The sequence below is a fragment of the Leuciscus leuciscus genome, assembly GCF_965113295.1.
Source record: "Leuciscus leuciscus genome assembly, chromosome: 2".
In the NCBI taxonomy this organism is placed as follows: Eukaryota; Metazoa; Chordata; class Actinopteri; order Cypriniformes; family Leuciscidae; genus Leuciscus; species Leuciscus leuciscus.
In genome coordinates this window covers 65,205,932-65,232,629 of record NC_138726.1, presented here as the reverse complement: position 1 = coordinate 65,232,629, position 26,698 = coordinate 65,205,932, and the positions used below count along the sequence as shown (strand labels likewise).

General features: G+C 39.0%; 2 protein-coding genes and 1 long non-coding RNA gene across 6 annotated transcripts in view; 2 read left to right on the top strand and 1 right to left on the bottom strand.

Moving 5' to 3' along the window:
• The first annotated feature begins 393 nt into the window (after positions 1 to 393).
• LOC309492591 (uncharacterized protein) lies at positions 394 to 9,615 on the top strand. Its single transcript, XM_082161576.1, has 11 exons — positions 394 to 605; positions 2,339 to 2,403; positions 3,269 to 3,384; positions 3,592 to 3,647; positions 4,617 to 5,231; positions 5,491 to 5,555; positions 6,252 to 6,433; positions 6,554 to 6,666; positions 6,753 to 6,817; positions 6,914 to 7,092; positions 8,819 to 9,615. Exons 2-11 carry the CDS (start codon positions 2,384 to 2,386, stop codon positions 8,908 to 8,910), a joined length of 1,503 nt encoding a protein of 500 aa, XP_082017702.1. The 5' UTR covers positions 394 to 605; positions 2,339 to 2,383; the 3' UTR covers positions 8,911 to 9,615.
• A 965-nt stretch (positions 9,616 to 10,580) lies between these two features.
• LOC309492643 overlaps positions 10,581 to 26,698 on the top strand; it is a 119,186-nt gene continuing 103,068 nt past the window's right edge. The window contains exon 1 of the long non-coding RNA XR_014203631.1: positions 10,581 to 10,649. This is a non-coding gene — a long non-coding RNA (uncharacterized lncRNA). The remainder of the gene's footprint in view (positions 10,650 to 26,698) is intronic.
• The window catches only part of LOC309492606 (uncharacterized protein), a 200,485-nt gene continuing 185,522 nt past the window's right edge, over positions 11,736 to 26,698 (bottom strand). Inside the window, exon 2 of one of the 4 annotated variants that reach the window (XM_082161609.1) lies at positions 11,736 to 14,855. In XM_082161609.1, the coding sequence (XP_082017735.1) occupies positions 11,907 to 13,223 (1,317 nt within the window). In that variant the 5' untranslated portion in view covers positions 13,224 to 14,855 and the 3' untranslated portion in view covers positions 11,736 to 11,906. Of the gene's footprint in view, positions 15,581 to 26,698 lie in introns of all 4 variants that reach the window. The other 3 variants (XM_082161610.1, XM_082161611.1, XM_082161612.1) reach the window with 3 other exon arrangements.

The following is a 26,698-nucleotide window of genomic DNA, read 5'->3' as shown; positions in this document are numbered from 1 at the left end:
AAACCACAACAGCTCCACCAACTCCAACATCGGCGGGCACTACAACTACTGAAACTACAACAGCTCCACCAACTCCAACATCAGCGGGCACTACAACTACTGAAACTACAACAGCTCCACCAAATCCAACATCAGCGGGCACTACAACTACTGAAACTACAACAGCTCAGACAACACAAACATCAGTGGGCACTACAACTACTGAAACTACAACAGTTCTGCCAACTACAACATCAGCAGGCACTACAACTACTGAAACCACTACAGCTCCGCCAACTCAAACATCAGCTGGCACTACAACTACTGAAACTACAACAGCTCCGCCAACTCAAACATCAGCTGGCACTTCAACTACTGAAACTACAACAGCTCCGCCAACTCAAACATCAGCGGGCACTACAACTACTGAAACCACTGCAGCTACGACTTCTTCCCCTCTAACCGCAACAACAACACAACTTACTTCTACAACTGAAGCAACGATCACAACTCCTTTAACCTCTACAGTTCTAGTTAGGTTTTCCAGCAATGAAGATTTTGAACCTGACCTGTCAAATTCATCATCAGAAGCATTTAAAAACAGAGAAAACAAAACCATAACAGAGGTGAGTTGTGTTATAAATATTTAAGGCACATATATGCTATTTGAACTGCAAAATAAATAGTAACATTCTTGCATTTTAATGTATTAAGCATTTTATTTTGAATTCTAATATGAATATTAGTGTAAACTGTTTGCACCCAACATATGTAATGTACGTTATTTAAGTGCAGATAGTGTTGTATTTTATTTGCGTCCAGGTGTATATATCAATTAGCTGTTTTTTAAACAACTTCTAGTCCAGATTTTACTTTCACCACTTAATAGTGATGCAACGGATCATATAACTCAAAGCTCGAATCATATTGCGGTTTTTGAGTCACAGATGGAATCATTTTATGGATCAGAAAAAAAAAAAAAGGGTCTGAGTTTGGTAAACGCAAACACGAAGATGAAGGTAGTAAGTAGTCTTTTAATAAATCCTTGTTCCACGGTCAACATAGGCTTACAATGCTTTTGGGAAACGCAGCCATGGCTAAGAGTTTCAGCAGTTCATCCTAAGTTAAATTCATTGTGGAAGACTTAAGTGATAAAGACATTGACCATTAAAAATCCCTCACTGGTCACTCGGGTGGTCTATTGAACAAGGATAAGCAATTAAATACTTGTTCCAGATGACGTACAAACAAATTTAAAGTGCCCCTATTATGTTTTTTAGAGTATTGGGGAACACTTTATTTTACAGTGTCCTTGTTACACATGTTACATGTACTTACCATAGTAATAACAGCATAATTACATGCAACTAACCCTCAACCAAATCCTAATCCTACCCTAACCCTATAGTAAGTGCATGTAGTTGCTTAATACTAAATTACTTAAATATATAATTACACTGTAACAATGACCCCTTAAAATAAAGTGTAACCGAGTATTGCCTTACATGCAGTGTGTAATAGAGCTGTTTGTGAAGGTAAAAGCTCTGCAAACTTCAAAGTGTAGATTAATGGAGTTTTCATTCTAAACGAAAGACTTGATTCTGAACTGCCTAAAACGAGTCGTCAGTAATTCAGTCTCACTTCCTGCTGAACGCGCGCGTAGGTTTGTAACTAATTTGCATAATGCCAACCTGTGGTCTTGATTGGCTGAACAGCGTCTCTTAGCCCCGCCCTCAAACACTGTAGTTTATCTGAGACTGGAAGAGTTTGGATCGTGTTGTTTATGTCGAGAAGACGCTGTTTTCTGCTGACAAAGCAAATCCACTTTGATGAGATTGCTACGGTAAAACTCACGCCATTGTTACTGTTCGTATCACTGTGATCAAGAGCTGAGGAAGGGCTGGAATTCAGATATGCTAATAGGCGTTTTGTTTCCAACGCCCACTGTAAGCGGTAGACCAATCACAGCAGACTGGGCCATCTGACCAATCAGTGCAGGGTAGGCTTGCAGAAAGGAGGGGTTTAGAGAGACTGAATTTTCAAACAAACCGTTTTCCGACTCTTTGAGAAATGAGGAGATGTGCAATGTATATTATGTGAAAATAATGTGTGTTTTTTAACCTAAAATAGACCTTAAAATAGAATAACAGGTGCACTTAAAGGTACACCGTTAAACAAGAACTAAAGAGTAGACTATTACAATAAATGTTAATATGCACTTAAATTTGTAAATAATAACGCCAGATCATGTAAAAAAGAATGAATGACCACCAAATGTCTTTCATATTGAAGGTTTTTAACTGTGGTTAAAATTCTTAACTAAATGTTGAACCTGACATTGTGAATCTGTTTTCCACAGATTAAGCCAATCTTTCAAAGGGAATTCGGTAGCTCCTTCGTTGAAATGAAAGTTATTTCGTTCCGGTGGGTATTTCTTTCCTTATTATAAGAATACATTTCATTTTTGGAAAACAAAAATGTATACAGTCAGACAGCTCTCTCTCTCTCTCTCTCTCTCTCTCTCTCTCTCTATATATATATATATATATATATATATATATGCTTCATGCTTTAGTGGACAAGTTACAAATAACAATTTTAGATTTCCAAACATTCCTATTACGAATGCTGTAATAATTCAGAAATATTTTTGTATGAACAAGAAGTTTTATGACAGAAGATGTGCACCACACAGAGATCTGATCCCACCATTATCGAGAATTACATGGAAGACACAGAAAAACAACTGAGGCTAAACACCATAAATTCATAGAAGAACTATGGCAACTTCTCCTAGATGCTTGGAACAACCAACCTTAAAAAAACTCCTTGGAAAGAGTTGTTTTGAAGGCAAAGTGTGGTCACACCAAACACTGACTTGATTTGCTTAATAGACATTAACTCTTAAACAGTGCAGTAGTTTGCTGGCAGGTTGTTCCAGCATCTTGGAAAGGCTTTCACAGTTCTATGGATGGCGTTAGTCTCAATTGCTTGTGTTTGTTCATGTAATCCCAGACGGATTCAATGATGGTGAGATGAGATCTCAGTGTGGGCTGTTCCATCGGTTGTTGGGCTCCTTATTTATAAAACAAAACATGTCAAGATTACTCCAAAACTTGCAAAAGGAATTTGTACATCTAGAATTCTACTGGTAGACTAGGGCAAAAGATATCAGCAACTGTCAAATGTTTTTTGAATCATCTATATTTTGTTAATAACAGCATCTGACAGATTTGTATAAAACAATGAAAATGACAATGACTCTTTCTCTCCCCCGTCCCTTCTGTAGAAATGGATCAATCATCACTGATATGAATGTAACATTTACAACCGTACCCAGTGAAACGAATATAACCAATGCCATTTTAAATGGTAACACCACTCTTAACATCACCAGTGTTGATGGTAAGTCAATCAAGCAATATCATCAATGTAATGTCATTCAAAACGGTTTGGAATGCTTTCTGTGTTACTCTTTATTGTTATTAAACTATAGTTGTGTGTAGTTGTTGTTTATACAATATTTTTTATGGATTTTGCTGAAAATTAATCGTTTTCTCAACTGTTATTTTTATATAACTTTATTCTACAAATTATCCAAACACACAACAGTAAATCCACTCAGTACAACTACAACCAGTCCTACTACAACTACAACCACAACCAGTTCTACTACAACCACAACCAGTCCTACTACAACTACAACCACAACCGGTCCTACTACAACTACAACCAGTCCTACTACAACTACAACCACAACCAGTCCTACTACAACTACAACCACAACCACAACCAGTCCTACTACAACCACAACCAGTCCTACTACAACTACAACCAGTCCTACTACAACTACAACCACAACCAGTCCTACTACAACTACAACCACAACCAGTCCTACTACAACCACAACCAGTCCTACTACAAATACAACTACAACCACAACCCCTCCTACTACAAATATAAATACAACCAGTCCTACTACAACTACAACCAGTCCTACTACAAATACAACTACAACCAGTCCTACTACAACTACAACCAGTCCTACTACAAATACAACTACAACCACAACCCCTCCTACTACAAATACAACTACAACCAGTCCTACTACAACTACGACCACAACCAGTCCTACTACAAATACAAATACAACTACCACAACCCCTCCTACTACAAATACAACAAGTCCTACTACAACTACAACCACAACCCCTCCTACTACAAATACAAGTCCTACTACAACTACGACCACAACCAGTCCTACTACAAATACAACTACCACAACCCCTCCTACTACAAATACAAGTCCTACTACAACTACAACCACAACCAGTCCTACTACAAATACATCTACAACCAGTCCTACTACAAATACAACTACAACCAGTTCTACTACAAATGGAACTACCACAACCCCTCCTTCTACAAATACAACTACAACCAGTCCTCCTACAACTACAACCACAACCAGTCCTACTACAAATACAACTACCACAACCCCTCCTACTACAAATACAACTACAACCAGTCCTCCTACAACTACTACAAATACAAGTCCTACTACAACTACAACCACAACCAGTCCTACTACAAATACATCTACAACCAGTCCTACTACAAATACAACTACAACCAGTCCTACTACAAATGGAACTACCACAACCCCTCCTTCTACAAATACAACTACAACCAGTCCTCCTACAACTACAACCACAACCACAACCAGTCCTACTACAAATACAACTACCACAACCCCTCCTACTACAAATACAACTACAACCAGTCCTCCTACAACTACAACCACAACCAGTCCTACTACAAATGCAACTACCACAACCCCTCCTACTACAACTACAACCACAACCAGTCCTACTACAACTACAACCAGTCCTACTACAACCACAACCACAACCAGTCCTACTACAAATACAACTACAACCAGTCCTACTACAACTACAACCACAACCAGTCCTACTACAACTACAACCACAACCAGTCCTACTACAACTACAACCCGTCCTACTACAACTACAACTACAACTACAACCCGTCCTACTACAACTACAACCAAACCAACCACCACACAAACAACAACAACAACAACGCCCACCACCACCACAACAACCACACTACCACCACGTCCTCCGCCATCAGTAGCCATACAGATTGTCATTATTGTGATATTTGTTCCACAACTTGAAAACCCACAGAGTCCAGAATTTAAGGAGCTAGCCACACAAGTAGAGAGTGAGGTAAGTTTCAAACTGCAGAACATTCATCCATTCTTCAAAACTGCTTATCTTCTGTAGGGTCGAGGGAACTGCAGAACAATATATATATAAAAGTATTTTAAAATGTTTCATGATTTTAAATGCTTATTTTAATTTTATTTTTTTATAATAGTTCAATTCTTAAGGAAAATCTAAACTTGGTTTCAAATCTAAATCTTTATTAGCATATTTTAATAGAATATTTTGAAATATTCCTAAAACTGACTCACTGTTTTTACAGTTTGATGATCTCTACAAAAAAAAGTATGGGGAACGTTTCATCAGGACCATCGTGCTTCGTTTCATGTAAGTTAAAAGTTTGCTTCATTACTTAAATGATTTCTTTGTTAAATTTGCTTGGGATGCACAACATATCGGCCACCATATTGGTAGCGGCTAAATTGGTATCGGCAATTAAATAATGTGTTATTTCCCTCAGCTGAGACACTTCAGATTCGCACTGTTCAACATGATGGTTTTGAATGGCTTGAAATATGATTGGAATCAGTTCAAAAAGGAAAATACAGTTCACTGCAACATGTGCAGCACAAATCTGTCATATCGGCCAATATATCGGTTATCGGCTTTCAAATATAAAGAATAATCGGTTATCGGTATCGGACAAAATGTTCATATCGGTGCATCCCTAAAATTTAATTAGATAATTTATGCATTAGATTAGATGCATTAGAACTTGCATTTAATGTAATATATTCCATCAGCGAGCGTGATGCTCTACTTTTTGAGCAATGGGAACGCCTATACTTAAATCCCCCTGACAAGAAAAACTAATTTTGTACTTTCATTGTAATTTATCATGATTACCATACTCATTACTGTCAACACAGCTCAAAACATGAGAAGATTTCATCTCCTTTTTGAATATTTAATTTAGTTTATTTTGCTTTCCTAAGCATTTATGGTTGTGTGGTCAGTTGCATTTATGGTCAGTTGCACACAGTATATCTGGAAGCAGTTATAATCTCTTGTTTTTCATTTCAGAGGTGTTGCCAAAACCCGAGCAGAGCAAAATGTCCAGGCAGAGGTTGAGTTAGTGTTTAATGAAAAGTCAACCGAACCCATTCCCAGCAGCACTGCCATTGTGGAGACTCTGAAAGAAGCAGCCACAAATCCAAACTCCGGCTTCAACCTCACCGTTGATGCCACCACTATTAGTGTCATCAGTAAGTCATCGCAGTCGATGTACAGTTATCTGATATGCCAGATTGCTATCAAATGTACCATATTGACTTGCCTAGAAAATTCTGTGCAATATGTGATACCTTTTCAAATCGTTTTTGCAGAATCACTGCAGATAATTCCACTGACAATCCTGACTAATGGGACCTTTGCGGCTGCTCTTTCAATTACAACTTCAACTGAATTTAAGAACAGGGCAACAATGATAAAAACAGGGGTAGGTGTGACTCGTCTACATTTTTTGGTTATTTCGGCAAACAATGCTTGTGCCAATTTAATCTAAACAACGCTCTTGTTTTGCAGCTTGAACCGTTTTTCTTTGCCGATTACCCTGCATCATTCAGCATCTTAACCGTAAACAGCTTCAGGTATGCAAATGCTGCTGTGTTCTTGAACATAGCTTTTGATTTAACATAATTCTGCATAGTTTTAATCAATGAATTTTGATTTGAAACTCTCTGTAGTGATGCCAGTGTAAAAACGAGGAGTGTACCCACGATCCGAAACGCCATGGATCTTTCATTTGCAGCGAACACCGCTCTCCCCAACAGCACCCAGATAGTGAACACTATAGTTCGAGCAGCCAGAAACAACTCGCTACCCTTCCAGATCTTCACTAATGAAATTGTGATAAATGGCACAGGTAAGCGTTGCACTTTAATCTTTTTGCTCAGATGAGTATTTATAATTTGATAACTGCACTCATATTAATGTTGGATAGTGTACAGTTGTAACATTTTGTTCGTTTTTTTTAATTTTATATTATTATTTAGATATTGGCGCAGATATTACACATAATTTGGGAATGCGGGAAAGTTATTCACTATAACAAACAGGTTGAATGAGTAAATTATCCACAGGTGAGAAGATCAAACCAATCGCTTAATTTCGAAAATTTATACCAGTTTTTCGTTTAAATTCAACTTGATTAAAACATTTTAACTTAAACTGCACAATAGCACAATCTAGCATCCAAGTGCGCTTTTACGTGTTTATTAATAGCAAATTCTCTAAATTTCAGGCTTTGTTTCGAAGAAGAAAATGTATTAATCATCAATAATAGGCACAGTTTGTTTTTATTATGGCCAAAAGTGATTTCAGTGAATTCACATCTTCACCCTTAGTTCGAATATTAAATGTGTTAAAGATTTTGTAGTCATATTGCGTAGTTGTGCTTGGAGTCGATGGTTTTATTTGTGATAATAACGCAATGAAATATGACAAATATAGTGGAAATGATTTTCGTCCAGGTTGCCATACGAAGAAATTATGAGAGAACCAACAAAATATTAATAACTGATTATGTTGTGGTCAATGTATGCTTGTTCCTGTCAGCTCTTTCTTTTTTCGTATAGTAAAATAAAAACTTTAGCAGTAGTTTGCCTTTTTTTTTTCTCCAAATAACACAGATAAATACCTTCACCAAGTTTTTGCATTTTGTTCTTTCCTCATATTGAAAAAATAAAACGTTTTCCTCATATTTTGATGGCTTAATCCAGGATTAGTTCACCCCAAAATGAAAATTTCCTAATAATTTACTCACCCCAATGCCATCCAAGATATCCATGTCTTTCTTTCCTCAGTGGGAGAGAAATTATGTTTTTTTGAGGAAAACATTTCTGGATTTTTCTTCTAACGATGGACTTCATTGGTTACCATCATTTTTAAGTCCAAATCAATGCAGTTTCAAAAGTCTTTGAAGTGTTTAAACGGGCTGTACGCGATCACAGCTGAAGAAGAGCTGGTTATCTAGTGGAACGATAGGTCATTTAATTTAAAAAAAATAATTTATAGACTTTTTACCTTCAATAGTTGGGATTGAGCTGATCAACAAACGGACAGGGAACTACGTCATCACCTTTTTTAAATGACCTATCGTTTCGCTAGATAACAACCTCTTCTTCAGCTGTGATCGCGTACAGCCCGTTTAAACACTTCAAAGACTTTTGAAACTGCATTGATTTGGACTTAAAAACGATGGTAACCAATGAAGTCCATTGTTAGAAGAAAAATCCAGAATTTTTTTCCTCAAAAAACATAATTTCTCTCCCACTGAGGAAAGAAAGACATGGATATCTTGGATGGCATTGGGGTGAGTAAATTATTAGGAAATTTTCATTTTGGGGTGAACTAATCCTTTAAAAACAGATATCCCCCCCTACAACACTTTTGGCCACTATTGTATTCCCAATAAAAATGAGCAGAAGAAAAGGACTCTGTATCTTTGAAGGAATGCGGACTGTAAGCTTGAAAGTGCTTCAAACTTGAAGTGTTGCAACTGTACTCTGTCTACTGTACTAGATGAGCTTCAGGCAAAATTCCTAATGTTCACTGAATGATAACGTCTGTCTGTTCTCTTTTCAACGCAGCATTTTCATCAGCAGAAGTCAGCAGCAAGATCAGTGTGTTGACCGCGTTACTCCTGGTCGCTGTGTCGCTTCTGGTTTCGTGGTTTGAGTGAACATAACTATTAACCAGTGTAACTGATTCAGACGGGTCTGAACGTTGCCTTCAACATCTGCTCAAATGAAGGACTCTTACATAGAGCTACTGATGCTACTTAATGAGTAGCAATGAATGTACTATTTTATATATTCTGAAAACTTCACACTAGACTTCAGATATCAGATCTGGATCTGTATATTCCTGTGTTTTTATAGATTTAAGTCAGAACCCAGCATTGTGCACTTATGTACAGTAGTTTTTATTTGATAAATAAACATAACTACCATGCATGTCCTGACAGATGGAAAAGGTTCACTTAAAAATGATTTATATCTTCATAAGGTTTCACAGCCAAACCTTTATCTCATGTACACACCTACTCGCATCTCTTTTGAAAGCTACATGACCGCTCCACTGAAACCGAACACAAGCCGCGTCGTGGAAAATCTCTTTTATGCTGGCTGACTTTGAAGAGTCTGAGACAGGTTTTGGTAAGCAAAAGGATGAAGTATTTCAAAGATTATGAAACCTGTAAAACCGTTTGGAAGAATGATAAATATTTGCAGGATATGAACTCAGAAACGTCTGGTGGAAAAACACATGGATAAGAAGTCTGATAATATTACATAACACATAAACCTGTACAAAACTAAACTCCTCATCTGACATGTTTTATGCAACATTATCTGTATAATACTAGTTTTTCTAAATTATTTATTCTGTTGTTAATTTAATGCTAAACTCAAAGGTCTTTTCTGTGAATTGTATTGCTGTATTGTTCACACTGGATGTGGTAATAACAGTTATTATGTAGGCTACATGGTTATATTTATCACTTGTTAAATAAACTCTGGTAACATGTATTATAATGGCGATAAACAATGATAATAATAATAAAAAAAACATTATTCTCAGTTTTAGTCATTGTTGAATGTGTCAAATTTCCACACACACGCACACACACACACACACACACGCACACACACACACACACACACACACACACACACACACACACACACACACACACACACACACACAAGATATTTTGTTCCATTCAATGAAAGTCATGGGGATGAATGTCCAAACACACCATTTATTGTTCCACATAAACAAAGAAAGAAAGAAAGAAAGAAAGAAAGAAAGAAGGAAAGAAAGAAAGAAAGAAAGAAAGAAAGAAAGAAATGTGATAACGCAATGAAATGTTTGTCTCTTGAACCTTTATTTACCTGTCAAAAGTACAGAGAAAAGATTTCCAGTGTTTTCACTGACCAGCTTTATTGTATTTTTGATTTTGATGGCTGCAACGTTGCATGTTTCCCACTGTCTCACAGTTCATTTCTGAACTGAAGTTACTAATGTTGCAGTATATGATCCACACACACGTCTCCACATCAGCGATACCATCACACAAATGCAAGTCACCCATGCCGATCTGTTCATTTAATAAAAAGGCTTAAATGTATTTACTTTGTAACAATAGCTGTTCTATCTAAATTGTTTTTGTTGTTTTTTAATGGGGGCAAAAGAAAATTCAGTTTTTTTATTATTTAAAATAAATGCAAACATATCGAGATATACTCGTATCGCGAGATCTTGGCCAACAACCTCCTTCCCTCAGTAAGAGCATTGAAGATGGGTCGTGGCTGGGTCTTCCAGCATGACAATAGGAAATCTTTGGAGAGAGCTGAAAGTCCGTATTGCCCAGCGACAGCCCTGAAACCTGAAGGATCTGGAGAAGGTCTGTATGGAGGAGTGGTCCAGAAGCCCTGCTGCAGTGTGTGCAAACCTGGTCAAGAACTACAGGAAACGTATATGATCTCTGTAATTGCAAACAAAGGTTTCTGTACCAAATATTAAGTTCTGCTTTTCTGATATATCAAATACTTATGTCATGCAATAAAATGCAAATTAATTACTTAAAAATCATACAATGTGATTTTCTGGATTTTTGTTTTAGATTCCGTCACTCACAGTTGAAGAGTACCTATGATAAAAAATTACAGACTTCTACATGCTTTGTAAGTGGGAAAAACTGCTAAATCGGCAGTGTATCAAATACTTGTTCTCCCCACTGTGTATGTATATATATATATATATAAATTTTTTTTTTAACTAATTATCAAAATAATATATAGTCCTACAAAGCTATTATTACCAGAGCATGTGATCAGAGCAGGTAATTTTACCATTGTTGCCCAGCATGACTATACCAGCTCTGTAAGGCTATTGCGAACAGAAGTCTACTACTGAGAAATTTCATGAGCGGACTTTGCTTTTCCAGTGCGTGATCGGTACATGATTGGAGCGTTTGGGCCGTTAAGGACAGAGCAGAACGCGTAGCGCAAACACAGAGCGGAACATTGAGCAGAGAGCGCAGCAGCGCGCCGACACACACACAGACACAAAACGGAGAGCGCAGCGCACACACGGAGCGGAAGAGACCTGCTCATGAAAGCTGCGCGAGAATGAAGCCTGATCGCCGAACACGGAGCGGTGGGACGGCATATTTTCAGCCTTTTCAATAGCAGCCGCAACAGGAAATCATTCAAACGAGAAAAAAAAAAAAAAAAAGTGCCGCGTTAATTGCATTATTTATTTTTACGCCTCAAACATCTCAAATTAATCGCAAAGATTAACGCGTTAATTCCCCCAGCCCTAATATATATATATATATATATATATATATATATATATATATATATATATATATATATATATATATATATATATATATATATTCATGGGTTTCATCAGGTCCCTTTCCACAGGTGTATTAATCAAGCACAATGCAGTCTGCATTCATAATCTAGGTTCTTGATTTTATACACCTGTGGAAAGGGACCTGATGAAACCCATGAATATATATATATAAACCTTAAGCACTTTTAAAAGTCTTTTGCAAAATGTTTTACAGGATACTTGTAATTGTTTTAATTGATTTGCTTTAACCTAACTTTTGATTGTTGTAAATTGTGGTGTTGTCTTATTGTTATTATTTTGTGTGAAACTCTATGTGCCGCTATCTTGACCAGGTCTCGCTGGATTATCCCAGAGCACCCTCCACAGGACGCCACGAGGGACACGGTCGAATGCCTTCTCCAAATCCACAAAACACATGTGGATTGGTTGGGCAAACTCCCATGAACCCTCCAACACCCTGGAGAGGGTATAGAGCTGGTCCAGTGTTCCACGGCCGGGACAAAAACCACACTGTTCCTCCTGAATCCGAGGTTCTACTATCGGCCATATTATCCTCTCCAGTACCCTGGCATAGACTTTACTGCGGAGGCTGAGGAGTGTGATCCCCCTGTAGTTGGAACACACCCTCCGGTCCCCCTTCTTGAAAATAGGGACCACCACCCCCTGTCTTGTCAGCCAAGACAGCCCCACAACATCCAGAGACTTGAGGTACTCGGGGCGGATCTCATCCAGCCCCGGTGCCTTGCCACCGAGGAGCTTTTTAACTACCTCGGTGACTTCAGCCCGGGTGATGGACGAGTCCACCTCCGAGCCCTCGGCCTCTGCTTCCTCAATGGAAGGCGAGTTGGTGGGATTGAGGAGATCCTCGAAGTATTCCTTCCACCGTCCGACGACATCCCCAGTTGAGATCAACAGCTGCCCACCTCCACTGTAAATGGTGTTGGTAGGGCACTGCTTCCCCCTCCTACGGCGCCGGACGGTTTGCCAGAATCTCTTAGAAGCCAAACGATAGTCCTTCTCCATGGCCTCACCGAACTCCTCCCAGGCCCGATTTTTTGCCTCCACGACTACCCGGGCTGCAGTCCGCTGGGCTTGCCAGTACCTGTCAGCTGCCTCATGAGTCCCACAAGCCGGCCAGGCCCGATAGGAATCCTTCTTCAGCTTGACAGCATCCCTTACTTCCGGTGTCCACCACCGGGTTCGGGGATTGCCGCATCGACAGGCATCGGAGACCTTACGGCCACAGCTCAGAACGGCCGGGTCGACAATGGAGGTGGAGCACATGGTCCACTCGGACTCAATATCTCCAGACTCCCTCAGGATCTGGTCGAAGCTCTGCCGGAGGTGGGAGTTGAAGTTCTCTCTGACAGGGGACTTGGCCAAACGTTCCCAACAGACCCTCACAGAACGTTTGGGTCTGCCGAGTCTGTCCAGCTTCCTCCCCCGCCATCGGATCCAACTCACCACCAGGTGGTGATCAGTTGACAGCTCCGCCCCTCTCTTTACCTGAGTGTCCAAGACATATGGCCGGAAGTCGGATGAAACGACCACAAAGTCGATCAACAACCTCCGGCCTAGGGTATCCTGGTGCCACGTGCACTGATGGACACCCTTATGCTTGAACATGGTGTTCGTTATAGACAAGCTGTGGCTAGCACATAAGTCCAATAACAGAACACCGCTCGGGTTCAGATCAGGGGGCCCGTTCCTCCCAGTCGCGCCCCTCCAGGTATCACTGTCGCTGCCCACATGGGCGTTGAAGTCCCCCAATAGAACGACGGAGTCCCCAGTCGAAGCACTTTCCAGCACCCCTCCCAGGGACCCCAAGAGGGCCGGGTACTCTGTACTGCCGTTCGGTCCGTATGCACACACGACAGTGAGAGACCTATCCCCGACCCGAAGGCACAGGGAAGCAACCCTCTCGTTCAATGGTATGAAACTCCAACTCTTGGCGGCTGAGCTGGGGGGCTATAAGCAAACCCACACCAACCCGCCGCCTCTCACCATGAGCAATTCCAGAGTGGTAGAGAGTCCAGCCTCTCTCAAGGAGTATGGTTCCAGAGCCCAAGCTGTGTGTGGCGGTGAGCCCGACTATCTCTAGTCAGTACCTCTCTGCCTAAAATATTTTTATTTTTTAATGTTAAAATATTTTTATTTTTGATTCAATATAACACAGAAAATACTTTATCCCAGCTTAAAGGTGATCCCAGTACTTTCCTGATCATTTACTTCAACAGAAATAACAAATTATTAACAAATATGACAACTTTCATATCAGTGGCCTAATAAAGAGCTCACTTCATCTAGGCTTAATCTCATTTATACAATGCCAGAGAAACTACAGGTCACTACAATTCATGAAAATCAGCCAGTTCAACATTAAACACTGAGACCTCAAATACAGTACCAGTAACAGCAACTACAAGTAAGGTTGAGATGTTCAGTCTGCATCAAAACATTTCTCTCACACATGGTTTGATTGGAGTGAGGAGCGGGTTTGTTGAAAGTCAGAGTTATTTCAGGATTTCTATTTGGCCATTTGTTTCACAAAAATGTTTTATATCACACCAACAATTAAATAGCACCATCTGCTGGGTGTCAACAGTAGTAGAGCCCAAAAACAACAGCAAAGCAATGCACATACAGTAAATCAGACATCACTAATTTGAGCCCAAACACTACACGTTCAGTACACAATAAAAATATACTTAAGTGATGGAAAGCAAATTGTTCAAAGTCTTAGGCCTAAAATACAAAACACTTATGTAAATTGAGAGACGGCCCAATGCGTGATACCATTAAATAAATGTATTTGTCTCTCAATTAATATTACATAAGAAATGAATTTGTCTCTCAATTAATATTACATAAGAATTCAAGTCGTGAGTTAAATTATTAAATTTTTTAATTAATATTTTTTTTGCTAACTGTGATTTTGTATATGTAAATTTTTTGAAATACATAACTTAGACATTTACCTCTGATAACAGATCACTGTAAATTGTAATGTGGACTCATGCATTTTCTGTAAAGCTGGTTTGAAATGATGTGTATTGTGAAAAGCGCTATACAAATAAATGTGAATTGAAGTGAATTTAATAATTGAAAAGCTGGTAGTGTGATTTTGGAGTATTTGGTCATTAGTGTTCTGTCAGTGGGAATGCCGATTTTATCAACATGTGTCATGTGACCTAAGCTGAGAAAATCTTAAAGGGTTAGTTCACCCAAAAATGAAAATTCTGTCAGTAATTACTCACCCTCATGTTGTTCCAACCGCGTAAGACCTTCGTTCATCTTCGGAACACAAATTAAGATATTTTTGATGAAATCTGAGAGCTGATCACTCCTCCATAGGCTGCTAGGTGGCCCAAACTTGCTGGCCAGAAAAGTTATTAAAGAGATCGTTAATATAGTCCAAGTGACTACAGTGGCTCAATCTTAAGTATATCAAGCGACGAGAATACTTTTTGTGTGCAAAAACAAACAAAAATAACGACTTTATTCCACTATTCATTGCCTTCTCTCTGGACCTCGAGTTGGTTCGCGTAGTGTTTTTGCGCAGCGCGTCTGTGTTACACGTCACCACGTAGGCTCACTATTGGCCGACGCTGGTCATGTGTGTGATGCGTAATGACGTATAACACAGACGCGCAGCGCAAAAACACTACGAGGCCCAGAGAGAAGGAAATGAATAGTGGAATAAAGTCGTTATTTTTGTTTGTTTTTGCGCACAAAAAGTATTCTTGTCGCTTTATAAACTTAAGATTGAGCCACTGGAGTCACTTGGACTATATTAACGATCTCTTTAATAACTTTTCTGGGCCAGCAAGTTTGGGCCACCTAGCAGCCTATGGAGGAGTGATCAGCTCTCAGATTTCATCAAAAATATCTTAATTTGTGTTCCGAAGATGAACGAAGGTCTTACGCGGTTGGAACAACATGAGGGTGAGTAATTACTGACAGAATTTTCATTTTTGGGTGAACTAACCCTTTAAATGTGACAATTCAATTTCGAAGCATTTGCAGTATGTATTAGTAAACATTTACTGGGCAATTTTGTTACAGCCCCTGATGACACAAACTTATGGAATACAAAACTATAAAGATATAGCCTGGAATACATGATTATACAATCTAAACATATTTCAAATCCCTCGCCATCTTACACTTTACGACTTTGTAAATGGTTACAAAGAAAAACTGGGCATCATAAACAAAATGACTGAAACAACCAGAATTTCATGTCATTCTGAACACAACAAACTCTATGGCGAGCTGTTTCGACTTTAATTCATTCCCAGGATATGAATTCTTCATATCAACAATTATATTTTCACTAGTTAAAATGTTGATAATTGATATCAAGAATTGGATTTATACAAGTAACAATGGATATTTTTGATATCAGGAATTACATTTCAACTAGTATAAACTAGCTATAATTTTTGATTTCTGTAATTGTATTTTTATTAGTTAAATGTAACCATAGGCTGCCATTCAAAGTCAATTGTTGATATCAAGAATTGATTTCTTACTAGTTTAAGTAAATTAAAGTAAATTATTAGACTGTCAAGTCAAGTTTATTTGTATAGCGCTTTTCACAATACAGATTGTATCAAAGCAGCTTCACAGTATTAAATTAAAATAATACATCAATGTTTGTTTCTAGTAGAAAACGTCCACGTTTGGTAATGCTGATCAATAGTGTTGTTGATTGATTAATTAAATTAAATATCCCCAAATATCCCCAACTGAGCAAGCCAAAGGCAACAGTGGCAAGGAACCGAAAAACTCCATCAAGTGACCTAATGGTGTCCTAAAACTCCATCAGGTGACCTAATGGAGAAAAAAAACCTTGGGAGAACCCAGGCTCAGTCGGAGGCCAGTTCTCCTCTGGCGTTTATGAACTAGAGGTCGGATTTAACTGTAAGATTAAAAGTATTATATGAATGCCTGGCTGAAGAGATGCGTCTTTAATCTAGTTTTAAACTAGTTTTAAACTGTAAATAAACGCATGAGGGTATTTCCTAACCAGAAGCCATGGATGACTTCTGAAGTACACAAACTTCTCAAAGCACGGGACCGGGCCTTCAGGTTAGGGGACATAGCGCTTTATTCCACTGCTAGGACTGATCTGAAGAGGGGAATTAGGACCGCTAACGGCCAACAAAGAGAAAATTGAGAACTATGTCTCAGATAATGATCTGAGACGAGTATGGCAGGGGTTACAACATCTCACTAAAGGCGGGCATACACTGTGCGATTTCTGCAAGGTACCTACTCACACTGAACGAGTAGATCGCATGCGATGTAAAGCCAAAGCTCAGGATTTATGTGCTCACACTGTACGGTCCGAACGTCGAGCTGCGACTTCACTGCTCACACTATACGTGTGAAATATGCGCGAATCAGCGCGATAAATCCTCGTGCCGGGTTACGCCTATAGACGATATCATGTTACCAGAGATATTGTCAAAACAAGCATCAGCTATCAATATCAAGATGATTTAGCATTTCCAATTTATGTATTAAATTATTAGTAGTATTATTGTATTATTATTATTAGGGAAGGCCTAGGCTACTTTTATTATAAAATTTATAGGCTATTATAATTAATTTGCCACGCAATAATTTCATAGCGCATCACCGCAAAACCAACACGTTGTGAGGATAATAAAATATTACATAGAAGCTTACTCCTCCTCATTGAAAATTGTCTAAAACATTTAGGTCGATTACAATGAATTATAGGCATATAATTAATTACTAACAGTCTATAATATGTCCGAACACTGCAATAATTAGTCATCAATGAAAATTAAAAACAGCTTTATTTAAAAAACATTGTTTAACAAATTAATAAAAGAGGCACGGTGTAGATACTTCACAGGTGGCTTGGAAGACATGGGTATTGGTTAATCCATTTTGCAACACGAACTAAAGGTAAGCAACAGTAATTTGTAGCTAGTTTGAACTACAGAACTTAAAGATCTCCCTCTTTTCTTTTCTTTTTCTTTTTTTTTCTGCAGATGAAATGGTTAAACTTCTGTTTTGGCGCAGGCGCAGTGAGGCAACAACACTGAGTTAAGGGCAATCGGTTCGTAGCTCTGCTTCAACTGTGCGATATAGAGGAGCGACCAAAATTTCTAACATGCCAGAAATTCATCCGACCATCCGATTGCCGGTCGGGAGAGGTTAATCGCCTCTCGTTTCCCCAAAAGGAAAATGTCAAATAAATTTTGTTTTAAAGAAATGTTCATTTAAAAGCAGCGCTCATTAATCAGTGTATTATGTTACCATTACAGATGCGCGCATCAACCGTCGCTGAGTCCGCTGTTGAAGGTGACGATCATCCATTTATAATCACGCGTAACAACAGAGAATAATTGTAATTTGACCATCGGGTGCGGATACTTAATTCAGAGAAAATTATTGGGGCGGGTGGATGATTTGTTTTTGGCTGCGGATTCGGTGTTGGAGCTCATCCGCGCATCTCTAAAGCAGTCAGACCAGCATAACAACCAACAGATACACAAGATGAACACACGGATCGATGAACCGTGACAACATTTCTATTATTCAAATCAGTTAAAGGATTGCGTCTAGACCAGACGGCGCATACAAGAAGTTCCTCTACTCAAAAGACCAAGATTCCTTGCGAATAGAACATGCGCAGAACACAAATCAATGTTCCTTTTGATGGGGATATGCCGATACGCGTTTACATGACCAAATATTCGGGTTAGAAAAGGGCTAACCCAGGTATAGTTTTTAAAAACCCGAATATGAGAATATTCGGGTTTTTGCCGGTGTTTACATGGCCGTGCGCGACCGGGTTATTGCTAATATTCCGGTTTTGAACGGGTTATTGGCTGCTTGTAAACGTAGTCAATGTTAACATAAGAATGTTTGTAATGACAAACAGGAGTAAAAACGTCCTTATTAGCATAAAGGAATCCCCAAGGTCAACAGATTCCTCATGATATTCTTTATACTATTCTAATGTAAGTCAGGCTATCAAGCAATTCAAAAACTCAGCCAAATTAATAACACAAGGGCTTTTCACAGTCGATATTGTCTAAACCCCAGTGTAAACAGAATTCTGGGCTATCTTGCCTCACGCTTCACATATTTTACACTGCCAGCTGTACCATCAAGTTTATCCTGAATGGACTTTTCAGATTATAAAGGTAAGAATGAAACGTCTGTCCAGCAATCGACATTTCCTCATAAAAGTTGAAATGCAGGCTATTGATTGTATAATGCGTGCCATTTCTGACGGTCCAAACACATTAATAGGGGAGAACGGGGTAATGTGAGACATCGGGTAATGTGAGACACCCCCTATATCTAGGCAATGGAACACAATTGTGGTCATATGACCATTATGTTTTCAAGCCCCTTCAATTTCCCCTTGGCCATGAAGGAGAGGACCTACATGGTGCTGTCGTAAGCATGTTTTTTTCACAAAAATATTTTTTTTGCATGTAAAAGTAAATTTTCTTGCTGTCAACTTAATCAACTGTTGTGCCAAAGCAAATTGATTCAGGTAAAAAAACTTATATCACACATGTTGATGAACTACCAACATATAAAACCATGTATTTGTATTTGTATTTTATTTATTTATAAGGACAACGCACATTGATCAACATTACTGTAAATGTGCCAGTATTAGCCTACTGGCTAATTTTCAACTGCAGTCCTTCGGCTAGATGTTTAGAAACCTTTAAAATTATAAAATATACAGTAAACAAAAGTACCTCAAGACATGATAAAACAACAAATAAAACGTGTGATGATGCTAGCTGAAGATAAGCCTGAATTGCTAAGAGAGATCGTTTTTTTCTAAAATGTGGTGGTGGGGTAAAGTGAGACATGAGGCACAAGTTAAGTTTAGTCTTAAACATATTTTAATGTAATATTACATGACATATGTTTTATTTTTAATGTCATAAACATAGTAAAAAAGCCATCATGCCAAGGCAATACACCAGGAAGAAAACCTGGGGCAAAACACCCCTCGAGGAGATGGAGAGTGCAGCCGCTGAGGTCAAGGAAGGAAAGAAGTCTATAAGAGCAGCTGCAAGGGAGAGAAATATTGACAAGTCAAGCCTCCTAAGATTCATAAAGAAAAAAAAAGAAGGGGGAAGTAAAATCAGTAGCCTGGGGTGCAGTAGCTTAGGTAAAGAGGTGGAGCACCTTCTCCGTCTCACCTTGTCCGAATGGAGCGTTTGTCCCCTCCTCGACAAAACCCCCAAGGTCCGTTTTAGGACCGAGGTCACTCCGACAGGAGCTCCGCACTCTCCCTGGGAGCCTGCTAGGGAGTAAAGTCAGCATGGGAATCTCGTCCATCTGCAACCTCACGGACACTGTCTGTTTTGTTTTTTCGGAGGAGGACCTTCCTCCACCGCTTTTTCTCCAGGGGTGTCTCAAGCCCCTGGAGTCGCTTCGCCGTTTACCCAGACCGACTGTTCGACATGCATACGTTTTACCTTTGGGATCTACCGAGAAGCTCCGGACGGTGAACCGCGATGCGCAGGCTCCCTACACACAGGTCTCGCTCCACTCGGGCCTAGGCTCGAGACAACACGGCCACTCATAGGGCGCATGAGGAACCATCCACCGGGGGCAGGGGCAGGAGGCATCTGGATCGAGGCCGTAACCGGGAAGGGTGCTTTCAAAGCGGGGGGAGGCGCAGGGCAAAGTTTGGCTCTTAAGACATGCCAGGGGGGCCCCAACTAATCCAAGCCTCCCGACGCGCCCGCGGCCACCTTTGCGGACATCTGTTTCAGACGGGCCATCTGAGTCTCCCGAGGTCAACACGCAAATCGGGGAGGAGCAAGCTGCTCCATCCCCAGGCGCGTCCGAAGCTCCAATCGACCGGGCACCCCGACTTGACGGCCCGAAGGAGAGGGTGCGCTCCTCTGGGCCCCAGGCAACCCGGAGGCACCTGTTTTCCATTACCTAGTCCGATAAGAGTGTCGTCTCCCTCCTCTACAACACCCCGAGCGTCCGTGGTTGCTCCAGCAGGAGCGCCAGCAGGTGTACGGATCTGACTTTGACCGGAGATGACCCACCCTCCCTGGGGCTGGCCCGGGAGGTCTGCGAGCATGGAGCTCTTCTTCAAATACAAGATATTTTAGGACATTTTTACAAGGAGGAATATCCTCCAGTGTGTCTTTCACCCCTAGCTCACCCAGGACGGTGCACGTTCACCGGTGTGCACGCCCTGGCACCAAGGGACTGGGTGTCCAAACCAGACCCTATTTACTGGAAGTCTCGCCCGCACAAAGTGCACTTTCCCTGGGCTGGGTCAGGCTGTTTCCCCACCCGGTCTGACCACCACGGTTCTCTGGTCCATGTTCCTTGTCTGAGCAGAGCATTGTCCCTCCTCCACAAAGACCCAAAGGTCCGTTTTAGGACCGACTTTGCTCCAGACGGAGCTCCAGCGGTGGCGGACAAATACGAATCTGGCTCAGGACGGGCCACCCTCCCTGGGCTGGCCAGGGGAGGTCTGACTACATTGAGATTTCCAAATGTATCACAATAATTTGGACATAGTTCTTTTTTTTTTTAGGAGGAATTTCCTCCAGTGTGCCATTCACCCTTAGCACGCCAAGGGCGTTGCACCTTTACTTGGATGCGCACCGGTGGGTCATCAAAAAAATGTGCTTAATTTACCAATCTCCATGATTCTGTTACTAGTCCGACATTAGTTCTGGAATGTGTGGTTGTCAAGCTAGCTGTCACGATTCTTACTGTTACAACATGTGTTGTTATGGAAGTTTCAGAGTGGAAAAAGTAAGTGCATCAGTTTACCCCCAGCTGGTTCACTTTACCCCCTTGATTTCTCTGGTCTGTCTCAGTTTACCCCTAAGCTGGGACCACTTTTAAAAAAGACCACTTTTTTAAAAACAATCATATTTTCACTGCCCTTCGTCCTGAATACATTCTAATAATTTCCATTGCTAGGAAACATCCTGAATTAATGGGAAATGTGTAAATTTGACTGATATATCATTTTAGCTCGCTTAGAGGGGAACAAATGTAAAAAAATGTCTCACTTTACCCCACTCTCCCTACGAGGAGTGTGATTGGCCGACGGTTGCTAAGCATCTAGCCATAACATTCAAACATCAGTTCAAGTCAATTTGATTGAAGTATTGTGTATATGTGAGGGTAATTTTAATCGCTAAATCTCATTATAATCGCACTATGAAAACATCTAGCATGCAAATAATTTCAGAAATGCTTTTAGAAGTAAATACTAGTGGTCGACCAATCTTGTTTTTTTGATGGCCGATATCTTAGAGAGCAGGGTGGCCGATGGCGGATATAAAGCCGATATACTTTATATTTATTTTAATCAATATTTAATCAATTATAAATAAGTTAGAAAACAAATCCTTAAAATAAACATGCTTATACTTTAGATGGCAACTTCTTGAATCTGCAAACCTATTACAGTATTTTTTCCCAAATAAAGTAATTGTTTAAAAATATATGAATATGTGAATAAAAAGGAAGTAAATATAACAGGGCACTCAGTAATCCGGTAATATTGTGCGCACTGGTAATCATATTTTTTCAAATAAAGACAAGGTAACGCTAATATTACATACAGCACACAGTGAAAACGATACGAATATGACACAGTGGGCAACTGGATATAGCACAGCATATTTTAAAATGAAGGATTTAAAAAATTTTGTGAAGCTGATGTTCTGTTCACACTCACTCACTTCACACGACCGTCACTCGCAGTCACATGTTTATCAGGCTACAGACACACACTTCACGAGATATCACAGCTGGATTCCATTAAATCTGCAAGGTTTGTGAAATTAAATGTTTATTAGATATTCGGAGATTTGTTTAAATGATGTAGATGCGCATTTGCTTAATGTTGACGGTAAATGTAGTATTTTAAGCCTAGCCTGATTGTTTGCCTTTTCTGTTACAAATAATATAAAAGCAACGCTTTACTTTTTCGCATACCATTTACTTTCTTTGTTTGTTTACCAGCTCTGTCTAACAGAGTATTAGATGTGACTGACAGAGATCGTAAAGTAATGAAGACGATTCCGTATTTTAAGGGACGGGTGGCAAGAGGAACCTTATGTACAGATCACTGTGGAAAAATTAGTATAGCCATTAAAGAACTCTTACTAGGCAAAATATCATTAAGCACTTTTTTTTTTTCTGACAAGATTTAGTTTCTTGATGCTGTTATTATTTTTGCATTTTCCCTTGAATGTGTACTGGTATTTTAAGTTGTGTACAGACCGTATTGTATTGTAGGCCTACCTCTAGGATTAAAATTACAGAGACAATTACTTGACTCATTTTTGCTTCCACTCAACAGCAAATATGACCTGAATAAAATAAAATGGCTTTATTTTAAAATGTTCTGTATACACGCATTAAATCCATCACATTTAGGTTTAAAATCATGTGATTTAAAATGTTGTAAAATTAACTATTTTGCATGTATATAGAGAGAAACTAGGAAAGCATCACATTTATGTAAATAATTACTTATTCATCAATAATTAGGTTATTATTATCATTAGGTACTTATTACTATTTATCATTAGGCTACTACTACTACACAGGTTAGAACATCATCTCAATACAATATTGAGCACATGTCACTTAAGACCAGCGCATGTGAATTATAACCCAAACACACCTCCATCCAGTACGTACTGGATCATCCAGCTACGTCATCGTGCTACAGGCTGCAGCGAGGGGTGTCTTGTGTGATCAGGCGTTCTCTTCTCAGGTGCTGGTGTTCTCAGCTCCGCCCGTCAAAATAAAAGTCCCGCTTCCAAAACATTGGCCAATCAGAAAAACGTATCGGACGATGCCCATATTTTAAAAATGCCAAATATCGGCCTTGGCGATATATATCGGTCGACCACTGGTACATTGTACATAGTTCATAATACATTGTATTTTCTATCCTATCAGTGACTACCACCAGTCTCGGTAATAAATCGGATAATTAATGGTATTAAAAAAAAATTATTAAGCAAATAGCCCTTTACCATCATGTTGACACTGGAACTTTATGTGGAGAGGATTGAGGGACAAGATGAACTATAAAGCGACTTACAAACATCACAAGCAAGAGAGCCAACAATATTCATAAGCCGGAGATCAAGTGCAGAAAGAGAAAGAGGACAAGTAACTTCAATTCAATAAAAGTCATAAAGTGGTGAACTAGATTGGGTTTAACACACTGAATGCTGATAATGCTTTGGTTAAACGAGTGAATATACATGAGAATCACCTTCAGACTTACGGCAAGGAGCGTAAATACAATTACAAATAAATGTAAATGATAGAGATGTACGATATATCGGCCACCATATCGGTATCGGCCGATATCAGTTTTAATGTTATCATTATCGGCTCAATAAGAAAATGTGGCTGATATATTACAGCCAATAAATAATGTATTATTTCCTTCAGCTGAGACTCTTCAGATGCGACTGTTCATCATGATGGGGTTGAACTGCTTGAAATATGATTGAAATCACTTAAAAAAAGGAAAATACAGTAAAGAGTAGGGATGAGCGAGTACAGCATTATCTGTATCTGTTAACAATATGAATTAACTGTATCTGTATCTGTACTCGGACTGGGCGGGGCCTAACCCGGAAGTGGGTCGGGTTGTCTTGAAATGGGCGGGGCTTTAACCGGTATGTTATTTTAAGCATGCAATTGCTATGGGTTGATCAGAAATTGTTATATTTATTGCTGATTAGAAAACTATTTACATGACAGCATCAGCATTGAGCTTCAGATCAATGTTTGATCACGATAACAAACAAACTATATACAGAACAAGTTTTGCAACAATGAATACAGCAGAGCGGGACACAGCAACACAATAAATCTGTATGTGTGTAGGGGAGGGGCGCTATGACTAGCCTATCACAGAACGCAGACACAGTCAGCTACCCAATGAGGATTTGTATTCAATCCGAGCACAGATAATGACTCGTATTACTCGTATAATACTCGTACTCGGCAAAAGTGCTTTATCCGTACCGGATGCTCGTTTCAGCCGAGTATCCAGCTCAACTCTAGTAAAGAGCAACATGTGCTGTCATATCGGCTACATAAAATTATAATGAGATATAGTATATAATTGTGTGCTTAGGACACAGGTTTTAATGGTGAGACTTTTGTTTTTGTAATCAGGCTCTCAGAAATTATATAAAAGTTTGGATTTATATTTATTGGCTAATATACAGATTATCGGCTTTCAAATATAAAGAATTATCGGTATCGGACAACATTTTTAAAATCGGTGCATCCCTAGTGAATGATTCTGACTATGGGAAAGGTGCCATTGAGAACTATTATTAACTTAATTGTCGACACAGAAAGGAGTATAACCTGCCGATGAGCGACTAGTCTAATAGTTACAACACTACTTCAGCTTTAAAATATAATATAATATAAGAGCGTCTCCAGTCTGACCTTTACTGAGACAAAAACACATCAAAAAGAAGAGGAATCAAGAAAACGACACTGGACTGACTGACAACTTTTTTCTTTAATTATTTATTAATTATGAATTAAATGCAACGTTATGGCATCTCTATTTCTGGGAGTTTTTGTTTAATTTGGTGCTGATCCCATGATTATGACGTGTTTCCAGTTCGTATAAATGTGCCTCACACTCAGTGCAATGTTGCAAGACATCTGAATGATCTGAGTGATTCGTCTGGCAACATTCCATAGAAACCTTTTAAGTAAGAAGGAAATAGATTATCTAAAAATCACAAGATGGTGATTGCCAAATACATGGAGCTCAACAGAAATGTCTGCCAGAATGTTTTAGTTTGCGTCAGAAAACATGGAGCTACGTTAAAAAGTAAAAGCAAAAATCAGGACGTGAATATTTCATGCCAACAAGAATTTAAAAGCTTTAAACCTTCAGGAGTTTGACATTTCGCTCAAAGGATGAATCCTGTCTTTATCTGAGGGTAATCTCAGCTTTCTTTATTGAGATTATTGATCGTGGACAGCAACGCAAAGTTGATTCTGCGCTAATCTGATCTAATATTTGATGGATTTTTTTTAAATGTTGTCGATTTAAGAAGAAAATGAGAATTTCTATATATAGATAGCTTGATTATAGATTGATAATAAATAGTTTAAATATATTTTTAGGGTTTTGTTAATGATTTTCAGTTTTGTTCAAGCTAATTACAGCAAAATAATAATAACAATAATAACAGAAGAATAAGTAAAAGTATGGTATCTGGGGTAAAAGACACAATAACTGATATGATGATACATATCTGGCTGACTTTCCAGTTTTTGACATGTCATGGTTAGATTCAAATATTAAGATGGGCATCCACCTTAGACATAATCACTATATTAGCCGAATAGCTAAAGTTAGTGACCCCCTTATATGTTCTCAAACTCAGACTTCATACTACATAAACATATGCATTTTCTTCAAAAATTGTGTTTTACAAAAAAAAGCATTTTTTTGCCTATTTGTCGACAACCTGTTAACATTTGAATGACAGTATATTTACTTTTATAAACAGATACTAGAACAAACTTGGCTAAAGTGATTGTTTTAAACAAGTATTGACTCAGACGTTATTAAAAACACATTATTTTAGCTGAATTATTTGTATAAATACTGTGTGTCTTTCGCCACCTCTTACATTTATATGAGTTTTAAACAAACAAAAACTAAACAAACTAAATCTATTGCTCCATCAATGTTCAATACAAACGTATATATGTTGTTCTGCAATCTTACACTATGAGGAGTGAGAAGCACTTTTGGATTGCAGTTATCTTGGCCGATTCAGACATCATTGTGTGTGTATTTGACCGTTCGAGCGCAGTAAGCCACTCGTGTTTGTACTTGCGATCTGTTGTGTTGAGCTATTACTTTTGTTTGATTTGTTCATTGCAAACAGCTGAAAGTCTGTACATTTTGCCAATAAACCTGATTTGGAATGGGGGTTGAATAATTTCGATTACAACTGTATATGAGCGTCTCAAGCCTACAAACCTGTACTGAGGTAAAATAAATCAGAAAGAAGAGAGACTGG